This window comes from Rhododendron vialii, chromosome 2a (assembly GCF_030253575.1).
Source record: "Rhododendron vialii isolate Sample 1 chromosome 2a, ASM3025357v1".
Lineage (NCBI taxonomy): Eukaryota > Viridiplantae > Streptophyta > Magnoliopsida > Ericales > Ericaceae > Rhododendron > Rhododendron vialii.
In genome coordinates this window covers 33,651,160-33,663,959 of record NC_080558.1, presented here as the reverse complement: position 1 = coordinate 33,663,959, position 12,800 = coordinate 33,651,160, and the positions used below count along the sequence as shown (strand labels likewise).

At 39.2% G+C, this 12,800-nt stretch overlaps 3 protein-coding genes across 3 annotated transcripts in view; 2 read left to right on the top strand and 1 right to left on the bottom strand.

The window, feature by feature from the left end:
- The window catches only part of LOC131312583 (uncharacterized), a 90,644-nt gene extending 78,795 nt beyond the window's left edge, over nucleotides 1-11,849 (bottom strand). Inside the window, exon 1 of the mRNA XM_058340467.1 lies at nucleotides 9,491-11,849. Coding sequence (XP_058196450.1) covers nucleotides 9,621-11,147 — 1,527 coding nt within the window. The 5' untranslated portion in view covers nucleotides 11,148-11,849 and the 3' untranslated portion in view covers nucleotides 9,491-9,620. The remainder of the gene's footprint in view (nucleotides 1-9,490) is intronic.
- On the top strand, nucleotides 226-2,538 carry LOC131317454 (zinc finger BED domain-containing protein DAYSLEEPER-like). The gene is made up of 5 exons (XM_058347007.1): nucleotides 226-361; nucleotides 712-933; nucleotides 990-1,189; nucleotides 1,240-1,751; nucleotides 2,472-2,538. Exons 1-5 carry the CDS (start codon nucleotides 226-228, stop codon nucleotides 2,536-2,538), a joined length of 1,137 nt encoding a protein of 378 aa, XP_058202990.1.
- Nucleotides 6,776-8,443, top strand: LOC131317452 (pentatricopeptide repeat-containing protein At1g31430-like). The gene has a single exon (XM_058347006.1). It carries the CDS (start codon nucleotides 6,776-6,778, stop codon nucleotides 8,441-8,443), a length of 1,668 nt encoding a protein of 555 aa, XP_058202989.1.
- Nucleotides 11,850-12,800: the final 951 nt, after the last annotated feature.

Genomic DNA, 12,800 nt, shown 5'->3' with positions numbered 1-12,800 from the left:
ATCAGACGACTCGGATGCGCCGAGCGGGTACCACATAGGATATACCCGTTTGGCACTGAAAAATCTCTCCCTTAAGAGGGACCTATTATCTCATTTTACGTATGAGATTCTAACATTCACAGGCCTTATCATCAACTTTTTAAAATAATTGACCTGCTGGTAATCTCCTTTTTAATCATTTATAGCAGTACAAAAAATTACTTGAGGACTTCTTTAAGAGTCAACATGACAGGAGGGAATTGGTACAATATAATTAGGGTTAAGGATGCATATGAGCACATGAAGAAAAGGAGCATTCAGCAACAATATGTACCCTCCAATTACAAACTTCACATCATCGACAACCAATCCACTTTAGTTGGTCAATAATGAGCTCACACACATCCTATCTGCCTAAACTCCCAAATACCAGTATCCTCGTGAAATGATAAATAAGACATTGTTGTATAAACAGAGACACAAAAGAAGAAGTATTCATAGATACAATGAACTATCAAGTAAAGACATGAAAAACAAAGACAAAAGAAGCATAAAGACTAAATCACCCAACCAAGCAAAAATGCAAATACATTCACAAGAACATGTATAATCACTAATCAGAATAAAATAGTCTGAACACATGATCAACAGAATACAGCAAATAGGCACAAAGGATGTTGGAGAGGGCTCTAACTTATCAAAAGATTTTTGATCAAATATGAGATTACCCAGCCTTCAAATTAAATGTAAGAGAGGAGAAGATTGATGAGGAATTTGATGATGTTGATGGTTTTGATGGTATGGGTAGGATAATTGAAATTGAGAAAAGAAAGAAAAGGAAAGGGAGAAGGCGGAAGGAAAATGTTGGGCCTCCAACTTCAAGTGATTGGGAAAAGATCAAGTTGTACGTAAAGTTTCTTCTAGTGTTTTACCTTGCAACTTTGAAATTTTCAGGTTCTTTTTATGTCACTTGCAATGCTTTTTTGATGAAATAGTATTGATTCAATAAGATATTGTGAAGTTGTGTGCAACCGATGATAGTGATTTGCATGATTTGGCACTTGGTATGAGTGAAAAGTTTGACAAGTATTGGAGAGATTTTGAAAAGATTGATCAAATGTTGATGTTTGCGGTTGTTCTTGACCCTCGATGCAAAATTGGATTCTTTGAATATTGCTTTCAAAATACTTTGGGCTATGATAAGACGCTGGTTGGTAAGTTGAGAGATAAGATAACACATGAAACCATTTATTTGGATAGTGTGTGAAGAATAATGCAAGCTTGAATGTGCGTAGCCAAGAGGTTGGGAGATTATCGAACAAAATAGATTGGGATGGAGTTAAAATGCATATTGGTAATCATAAATCTTTGAAATCTCAATTTAAGGTGCACATGCAAAAGGAAACCAAAGTGGCAAGCAAATTGGAATTGGAAAAGTATCTTGCGGAAGCTAGTGAGGATGATAGTGACAACTTTGATGTATTGAGTTGGTGGAAGTTAAACTCCTCTAAGTATCCAATTGTCTCTCAAATGGTACAAGATGTGCTAGCTATCCCTGTGTCCACGGTTGCCTACGAATCCGCTTTTAGCATGAGCGGACGTGTGATTGATCCCTATCGAAGTTCTCTCTCTCCAAAGACCGTGGAGGCTCTTATTTGCACACAACAATGGCTAAGAAAACCAACAAAAATCAGTATCAGAGAACAACTTGATGAGTTGGAGCAATTAGATTCAGTACTACTCTTTGGAGTTCTTGATTTCTTTATGTTATGGTTCTTAAATATCTTTTATGTTGAATGTCTTACTTGTATGTTTTTCTTTGTTTTTTTTCTCTCTATGTTTTTAGTTGTCTTGGAATCAAGTGATAAGGACTAAGAGCATCTGCAATGGGAATAATCAAAATCGATAACCAAAATGTGCCACGTCAGCATTGATTATCCATTTAGTTCATAATCAAACCTAACAAAATTGATCTCCACATTGGTTATTTTTGTATCCATATAAACCCCCCCCCCCCCCCCCCCCCCCCCCCAACCCACAATACGCAATGCACCTATGTCCAATTGCAAACGAGTTCTAATCACGCACCCAACCACACCAAATTATTCATCTCGATGAGACGATTCTAATGTGAGGTATTTTTTAATTTTTTAGTTTTGAATTTGGTTATTGGGTTTGGTTATTGAGTTTTAGTTATTGGTAAAAGTTGTTAAGTTTGGTTATTCAAATGTCAAAATTTGATGAGTTGCTAAGAGGTTGCTAAGTTTGGTTATTACAATGTGAGCACTTTTTTGAGCAAATATTGCTAACTTTAGCAACCTTTTGGTTTTGATTATTACATTGTGGATGCTCTAAGGGGTTGGTGCTTGGATTGAGGAGTTCTACCATGGGTATTGGGTACTAAAATTCTTGTTATGTCTACAAATTCTTTTTTTAATTTATCAGGTTGATTTTGAACTACCTTAATTTTTTTGTTTTGTTTTCCTTGGCAGGGTGTTGATGGCTTTTTGTCTTGAGGTGTTGATGGCGATTTGTCTTTACATGTTGATGGCTTTTTGAACTACCTTAGTTTGGTGATGTTAATTTGGTTTCATAATCTAATGTTTAATTTTTTTTTGCTTGAGGGTTGTAAACTTATAATGTTAATGGTGTTGAATTTGAAATTTGGTGTTAGAATCTGGGTTCGTAATGCAACTAATGTAGTGAAGGGTGACTGGTGATGGAATAGCACCCCTACTGGATTTGTAATCTATTAGAATCTAGGTTTGTAATCTATTAGGGCCCGTTTGGATGGGGTTTTGGCAAGGGGGATTAGTTTTGCCCCCTTGTTAGTATGTGGGCCCAGGCATAAGACCTGGTTTGGGAAACAAAAAGGAACGGGTCTTAGTTTATCCTCCTCCTTCCTAATACCAGCAAGGAAAGGCTTCAGCGGTATAATTTTCGGCTGGGTTTCGAGCTGTCCGAAAATAATACCCCCTAATCCCCCTAAAGGCCCGTTTGGATGGGGTTTTGGCAAGGGGGATTAGTTTTGCTCCTTGTTAGTGCATGGACCCAGGCATAAGACCTGGTTTGGGAAACAAAAAGGAATGGGTCTTAGTTTATCCCCCTCCTTCCTAATACCGGCAAGGAAAGGCTTCAGCGGTAAAATTTCCGGCTGGGTTTCGAGCTGTCCAAAAATAATACCCCTTAATCCCCCTAAAAATGGACGATTCCACTCTTGTTTATCCCTCTTCTCCCACCCCTAGCTTGCCATTTCTGGCGCAGTTCTGCTTTTGTTTGAAGAGACGAGAGGGAAAGCTGAGCAAAAAAAAAAAAAGTTAAGTATTCCAAATTTCAATCCATTTGAACTGGTGGAGAGATTTTAGTTTTCTGATTATTTTATCCTAAATGGTCAAAATTAAATTTTGACTCTAGGCTCTCGTTAATTAACCCTAAAAAGTCGTAAAACCTAATATCTCTTAGGGCTAACCAACGAGAGCCTTAAAGCCAAAAATTAATTATAATCCTTTAGGATAAAATGATCAGTTCTCTGATCATTTTATCCTTTCTCTGATCATTTTATCTTAAAGGGTCATAATTAATTTTTGCCTCCAGGGCTCTCGTTAGTTAGCCTTAAGAGATATTTGGTTATACGGCTTTCTTAGGGCTAATCAACGAGAGCCCTATAGTCAAAATTTAATTATGACCCTTTACAATTAAATAATCAGAAAAATAAAATCTTCCCACTGATTCAAACGAATTGAAATTTGGAACACTTAATTTTTTTTCTCAGCCTTCCCCCAAACCAAACCTTGCAGCTTTTTTTCCCCTCTATCCCTTGCAGCGCCAAAAAGACACAGTTTGGGGCACTACAATCCTGTGCCCATGTGTTCCATACAACCCCATCCATCCACACTTAAAAACACACAAAATTATTGAAAAAATAAATTTTAATAGTTTTTACTTATTAAATTAATTAAATTATTATTGCTTAATTATGAAAAAGTAATTAATTTTTACAATTTTGCATTTATCGTAATGAATAATCTAACTTAACACTACACAAGGGCAAAATGGTCATTTAACAGCTTTTTATATCATCCACCCTTTCTTATACCCCCAATTTATTCCTTATCCAAATCAAGTATCATTTAATCCCCATTTTCTAATACCTCATCCAAACCAATCACTATTTAATATCCCTACTATCTTGTGGGTCATCCCTTATTAACTAATACCCCCCACTATCTTATCCCCTTATTAACTAATACCCCCAATTCTTTTTCCGCATCCAAACGGGCCCTTAGTTGTAATCTGTTAGCTTTCAATGTTGTACAGCGTGGGGATGCAGAGATGGTAGGTTAGTAAACTATGGTCTTGACCGGAGCATCTCTTGCCAGAAAACCTACTGGATTTTAATCTGTTAGCTTGAAGCTGAATTGTGAATGTTGATGTTGATGGTTGAATCTAGGAATGTGAATGACTGAATGTTTGCTGGGGAGAATTTGTTTGCTTTAGATTAATAGGTGAAAATGGCCCATATAAAAATGACCCAAAAATGGCTGGAAATGGCCCAAGTATGAGTAAAAAAATGGCCAACAGTCCATTGTTAGGTTTTAAAAACGGCCCAACTTAGGCCCATTTTGGTGCAGATCGAAATCCTCGACAAGATGAACCACCCCGAACTGAAATTAAATCTGGTCAAGATCAGTCTCGAAAATACATACCCCGAACCGAATCGGTCTTCCATAATTTCACCCCGAACCAATCGACCCCAAACCGAAATCACCCCTACATGCGAGGCTAAAACTATATTTAGGGGATACCATGTCATCGCTACAAACATCTTATGTTAAAATAGAAAAGATGTTGAAAATTTAGTTCGGGGATATTCAAAAGTCGTTCAAGAGATCTATCAACATTCCACGCCACAAACAATTACGTGACAACATTTTTGATCAAGTAAGGTGTCGCATTTCATTAGAGGCAATGGAGTTAATCCATGTTCAGCTAGAATGCGCTTCAGAAGCATCCCCCCACCTAGCCAGCTATTGCAACTGTACGATCAAAATAACACATGGATTGCCATGCACGCACGATCTTGCACATTATCGTTTCCTTTCCATTCAAATTCTACTATGGAATATCCACGCTCATTGGACTAGGTTGTCTATGCACGCACGCAGGTTTAATGACGAGGGAGCACGACCCGATAGGACATCTTAGACTGTTGAGATATTACATGGGATGGATCTATGTATGCGAGAGCATATGATAGACAAGTTCATTGATATGACGGATCCATCTCATAGCACAGTTCAAACCCCATCGTACAACACAGAACATAGAGATCGACCTGCAGGTCGATATGAGCAAAGTATACGTCACATATCTTCTTTTTTCAGAAGCATCCACTTCAATAATCTAGGGTTGCATCTATATCAACTTCGAATGTACCAGTCGCTCAACTGACTACAACATCGTGAGTGAGAGGGAGAGGGAGACGTGGGAGGGGGTCGGGGGTTGGCAACACTCAACCGACCCATGCTCAATCTCTAGTTCCACCCATTCTTAATCCCTACATTCAGCAATTACATGAGGCTTATCAGCGTTATATTTCTAACATTGTTGATGTCCGAGCTGATAGTCATTGTGGATTCAGGGCAATAGCCGCGCAAATCAGGTATAGTGACGATGATTGGGATCAAGTACGACAGGAGCTTATTGAAGAGATTCAACAAAATATAGATCTATACGATGTGATTTATCCATTACATGGTTGGGCAGACAATCTACTACGCTCACTAAATTGGTTCGAGCCTACGACACCAATGACACATTGGATGGACTCTATAACTTTGGGAGTTGTCATCACATCAAGGTACGTATAACCTTGTGCTACATACATTTGATGTGAATACTTCGGGTTGTTTTACTCACTTGCCATTGAGGTCCCCTCCAGTTCCAGTCCGTGGAGCGCCGGGAAATAGCTATTCCTCGTATTGGCAATCACTTCGTGCAAGTTTTCTTACAGCCTCATTACCCTGTATCACCCATCTTATTATGGTGGTGGCATCATGCATCGATCGAAGTTAGAGGATGGGCTGATAGTTATATAATACGTATTTATTTATTTGTAGTCCGAAGTAATGAGTACAGTACAAAGCGCACCAGGAACAGAATTTGGAGGAAATATTGATTAGAATTTGTGTTTTTATATATTTTCATGTATTGTCTATATGTACTCAATTATAATAAAAAGAAATTTTTTTAAAATTTATTATTATTGATTAGAAGTTTTTTATTTATTATTCATTGTTAAGACAAGTTAATTAACTAATTAAAATAATATAAAGTCAAATTTAAATGTAAAAAACATAAAAATTAAATACATAAAAAAATTTAAATAAATTAAATAAAATAATTAAGAAATTAAATAAAAAATTTAGTTAAAAAGATGGGGTTGGAGATATTTCGAACATTCTGGCAAGAAGGGATGGGGTTGGGGTTGGGGTTGGGGTTGGGGTTGGAGCTCTCATCTTATTTATATCTAGTAGATTACAAAGTATCTTATCATATCATATCTTAATAAAATCTAGAATATATCTTGTATTTTCCAACATAATCCAAATTTATCTATTGAATATCTAGAATAATTCCACAAGATTTTAATTCTTTTTGGAATATTCTTCGAACCTTACGGTTTTCTGTCTCTCGGGAACTCATGCCTCATTCCCGTGGCATGATACTGTTAACGGGATCGGGCAATATCTGCAAAGTTTCGCAAAAATTGACACATACGTAGAAAATTACTCTAATGAGCAGCCAACTGCACCTAGCTATCCTCTCTCTCAAACGCTCACCCCACACCATCAAACAAATAGATCAAATCCTCACCCAAACCATCACAACTGGTCTCCTCCACACCACCCCTACACTCAACTCTATTCTCACAGTCTATTCCAAAAGCCCCGCACCCACCAAAGCCATTCTTACATACAACCTCTCCATCAAAAACTCAATCCCCCTAGATAACTACACTTACCCAGTTCTCCTCAAGGCCTGCACACGCCTAAAATCACTCCCTAAAGGAAAAGAAGTCCATGCCCATGTCACAAAAGTAGGCCTAGGTAGTGATGTTTATGTACAGAATGCTCTAGTTCACTTTTATGGGTCCACAGGCCTAATTGGTGATGCTAGGTACGTGTTTGATAAAATGCCTCACAGAGATTTAGCTAGTTGGAATTCACTTCTGGCTGCTTATAATTCGCGATCTGGAGATGGGACTGAAGCATTGGTTTTGTTTAAGGAAATGATGTGTGAAGGGATCGGAGCTGATTCTATCACTTTCGTGATTATAATTTCAGCACTTGCAGCGGTAACAAAGGTGGAATACGGCAGCTCAATCCACGGTTCTGTGATAAAAAACGGGTTTGATTGCTATGTGCATTTGGAAAATGCAATGCTGGGTATGTATGTGAACTATGGGGATGTGAATGCTGCTCTAACCTTATTTACTGAAATGGGTGGTAGAAGGGATGTAGTGTCTCACACTATAATGATCAATGGGTGTATCGAGACAGGGTTCATAGAGTTGGCTCGCGACATTTTCGATCGTAGGTTTGACAAAGATTTGGTTCTGTGGAACTCAATGATCAGTGGTTATGTTGAGTCAAACCTCCCGAATGAAGCTTTAGTGCTTTTTGAGAAAATGGAGAATGAAGAGGTCGAACCTGATCAATACACTGTAGTTAGTATTCTTTCCGCTTGTGCTTGCTTATCGGATCTTCAATATGGTAGGCATGTTCACCGATTAATCCTCACAAAAAACATGTTACACGATGTTTTTGTCGGAACGGCTCTAATTGACATGTACTCAAAGTGTGGAAGTATTAGTGATGCAATGGCCACTTTTTACAAAATGGAAGACAAAGATGTTTTTACTTGGACAACTGCAATTGGAGGACTTGCGAATTTCGGTTACGTAAAGGCATCTTTGGAGTTGTTCTATCAGATGGAGAATGAGGGAGTTAACCCTAATGAGGCAACGTTTGTTAGTGTATTAGCAGCATGCAGACAGGCTGGCCTAGTTGAAGAAGGTTGCTTCTTGTTTAGTACACTACTGAGAAATTACAAAATCCAACCAAAGGTCGAGCACTTTGGTTGTCTAATCGACCTCTTGAGTAGAGCCGGTCTAGTCCACCAGGCGGACGAGTTCGTTAAAGCCATTGATCCAGGGGAAAGACTTGTAGCTTATAAAACCCTACTAAGTGCCTGTATGAATCACTCAAAGATCGATCTTGGATTAAAGGTTGCTGATGAACTGGAAAGGTTGGGTTCAGAAGATCATGCAGTTTGTGTCTTACTTTCGAACTTCTATGCGCTAGCGGGAGAATGGTCTAAAGTTGAAGAGATGAGAAGGAACATGAAAATTTTCGGTATGTTGAAAGAGCCAGGCATCAGCTGCGTAGAGGTGACTACCTAATAGGAGTAGGACTGTCATCTTGTATTATGTTCAGACTGCAACAACAACAACAACAAAATCCATGTAGTCCCCAACCATTGGGGGTATGGCCGTATTATGTTGAAACTGCATTTACTAAATTTACCATTTACTGAATGATTTAGCGCTTTGCACTGACCATTTCATGCCATATATGTTTTGATCAAAATACGGAATGAAACCAAACCCTGTATCCTTAAATGGACTCGATGGGAGGTTGGAACTGAATGGCCATGGAATCGGTTTGAAATTTTGTTGGTAACTACTTCCGTTCTAGTTCCCTAATAGAAGTGGTAAGAGAAGTAACGGTGTAACACGCATGCTTCTATTTGTGTTTTGGCCGGGGAAACGGGCTTGGAGGTTCAAAAATCAATCCAATGGTGAGCCAGCCAAGTCTTGAAAATAACTTGGCTGGGAGTTCCTTTTGAAGACATCAATGGATGAGACAACAACAAACCAGTCCCTTTCTCGATTGACGCTGCTCGCCTAATGGACCAAATATTAGCAGCCTACTGCTGTTCGGCAGCTCCCTTTCGACAAGGGCAGAACCAGAAATGAAATTTGACCTGAGCTAAAATGGATTGGTGAGTAAAATGGATTAGACTAAAATTATTTGGGCTAAATTTTACATATAATTTTTTTTGTTTTTGTCAATGTTGGCATGGGCTATAACCCACCCCACCATACACACAGTTCCGTCCTTGCCTGTCGAGCGGTCGTTCTGTACCGCTCTACAAGGAGAGGCTTGGCAGCATCTCCAATTCTGTGAAGTTTACCAGAGAGTATGCGTCCAAGCCAAACGTAGCTATGAATTATGAGTATCAAACAAAGAATCTGGCTCCAACAATTAGAGCTTGGGACAAACAGTCGAGGATTCCTTGGGAATAATATAGAATGGGAGATACAATAGCTGCTGCACCAAAGAAGATTAAATGCCAAGAGAACTATATCACAAACTGTCTGTCACATGTCTGTCTATGTTCATAAATACCACCTCTTTCATGTTGGATTGCCAACCATAGGTTGAACCTTCTGTAATGGTAAAACACCCATAAATCATAATGCACACAAAGGCTTAAAAATTCACAGAGGCAAACAACACCATCAATTGACCCAGAAACAGAAAGGCATGTATAAAAAAACTGAACTTCCCAATGTTCTAGCTAGAGATTGAGACCTCGTCGGGGCAACCTTTTATAAACTTCCGTAGAAGCGTTCCGGAAGATTTCAGGAGCAAATACCACGACAAGGTGAACGCGAGTGCGAAAACCCTACCCCATACAAGTCCAACAAGAACAATCGCAATGACGGCGAAATACCCTGAATTTCTCTCTGTCTTCAGTCCAATATCTTCCTCCCTCGTCACGGTATCTTCCATTTCAACCTGGGAAAGTTCACTGGAACTGCAACTTGTTACGAAATCTAATAGTCCCCGATTCCCTCTGCTCGAAAACGACGTTGATCTGTTGTCATATACATATACGTATTCCAATCCACGTAGCTGCTCGTCTTCTTCTAAAAGTTCTTTTGCTTCATTCATAACCGCAACTACATCGTCACCGGTGGGACTTGATGCTTCGTTTTTCGATGACATCTGTTTCTTCTTTGAACCAGAAAGCTTATTTGAAACGAGTTTCTTGATTTTCGACCTTATCTTACCACTACGACTTCTGTGGCTTTTAAGATCCACAACATCACTTGTACTCACCTTATCGTTCTCCTTAACTTCCTTCCTCTTGACCTTTTCTTTCTGACTCTTTTGGCATTTAAGATCCAGAAAATCACAATTGGATGCCCCGTCTTTCTCCATAACTTCCTTTTTCTCACCAATTTCTCCATGTAGCCAATTTTCCTTGCCAAACTCGTATCCCACGCTTTGAATCCCCCTAGTTGAAGGAACCAAATCGGGACTAGGTTGCTCGATTTGAATTTCTTGAAAGGGATCATTCGCCTTATGACCCTCAATCACACAAGAACCACCAAAATTCGAATTTGATGGCACGAGCTGGATTTCTTGAAAGCGATCATCTGAAACAGGTGCCTTCAAACCCTTATCTTCCTTAATTACCAATTTGGCCCCTTTGATTCCAAAAAGGCACACAACCCTTTCAACCAATTGCGAATCCAAACTTGGCTTAAGCAACCAGCCCAAATGCTTCCCCGCATACTCCATGAAAAGCAGCAAGAAAGCAGACATTGTAATCCCAACCACAAACTGCTTTGTCCCCAATGCCAATATCACCACCAAAAAAGTCTTCAAAATCGCCACCAAAATGCTATTTGCCGCCGCAACTTCACCGCCACCTCCACCTCCACCTCCACCATCAACCACCAAACCCCTCTCCTCAATCTCAACAATTTCATTGCCAAACCGATCCGATGAAACCAAATTAACTTTCTCTGAGGCCAGATTAACGCGAACACTCGGCAGACCCAATTCAGAATTCTCAGAAACCGGCGAAACAGAGGGAGAGTTGGGCATAGGAATCGATTCCTGGTTGGATTTCTTCTTCTTTTTGGAGGGTTTTTTCAGGCGGTCGCGGTTCTTAACAAAGAGATCTACGAGGGACGTGGGAAAGCCGGTCTCGACCACCAGGGATCCGCCGCGCTTGTGGGGCGAGTGGATGTGGTCTGATACCAGTTTGGAGATTCGGTTGCACTTGGCTGCCTTCTTCCATAGAGGCATCTTGATCTATATCTTGTTGTTTCTAATTTAAATACCAAAAGGGCTTTCAAATGACCAATAGCGAAAAGAGTTTTCAAGGGTACAAGAATTGTCGGAAATACCTTGATTTTCTCGAATTCCTTTACAAAGACAACACCCACGTAGGCATCTTGATCTATCTTGTTGGTTCTTGTTCTGTACAAGGATTGTTCTTTCTTTGCAAATAGGGACAACCCAGAAAGCCAAATCTATATACGGAAATGCTAAGAACAAGAGGGTTTTCCAGGGTACAAGGATTGCCCAGAAATCCCCTTGATTTTCTTGAATTCTTTGCAAAGAGAACACCCACAGGAATTACTTTTAAGGGAAAGGAAGGAATGAAATCTCGGCAAATATTTTGGGCTCGACGTAACCAGATCACATCTAACACGGGACTAAAGAACAAAAAGGGATTTCAATCAATTGTTCGAAAACCGCTTGGTTTTCTTGATTTCTTTGCGAAAACCGAGAAAATTTTTGAGAGGGAGAGAGAGACAGGATGGAAGAATTATCATGGGTTTAATGTGACATGATCAAGGTTTTTTCTTGACTTGCTCACACGGACAAAAGACCCAGAGGAATGGAAGAAATTAAGGGGTGGTGGATACAACTTTATATTGTGTTCAATGGGGAGACCGAAATCTCCCATGGAGAGAAGAAAGGGTGAGAAATTGGAGAGGTTATAGGACTATATTCATTTGGGGATTTAGGATTTTGAATTCTCTTTTTATGTACAATTTTTAATAAATTTTTTGTTAATTATTAATTTTATTTCTTTCTATATTTTTCTCTGCACACGGTAAAAGAGTACAGCATGTTCGCTCCGGTATTTTGTTTTTTGCTGGTTCTTTCTTTAATGATTATAATTATATCAGTTGATCCCTATTGACTTGGATTCTTATACAGGTTTGAATTGGGTTTTTTAAATGGACAATATTACTCATACAACAACTCATATAATCTTTTATATATATATGGGGCTCACACATAGTAGTGTGTGTGGAACCTATATGTATGTGAGAGATTATGTTTGGTATTGTGTTTGGATTGTCGTGTGAATATCATTTTTGTTTTTAAATCCTATTAGAGGACGGTGTGGAATTTGAAACCCTGTAGGTATTTTTTTTTAATGATCCGCCTAGTACGAGTATTCAATGCTTCTAGACATCGTCACGTGATCACCTCGACTCTCTTCTACCGCACATTGTTATAAGCCGGATTCGTATATATTTCCCCTGAAATCTTGCGATATGGTGGAGAAAAAGCGACCGGCATAAAATAATTTTTCGCCTAGCAGGGTTAGTTAGAGGGACCACTGGAGGACACGGGGAGCGCGTGGTCGGCTATTATAATGACGAACATTGAATTGACGCACGGTTTATTTGTGGCCATTTTGGTCCAGGTGATGTGCGGAAAGGCATTAGCTGTTTCCTCCATTTCCATTCAGTAAAACTCCAACAAAAAAAGAGGTTAAAAAGGCTGATTATTTTTAATGTTTTCCTTTTTAACATGAGGGAGTCCGGATTAGCTTATGCGCACCTTGACTAACCGAAGTTTCATCGGCCTTCTCTCATCTCTTAGGATATTTTGAAATCCACTCTTCGAATCCTTAAATCCCACCCACCAAGAGAAGCA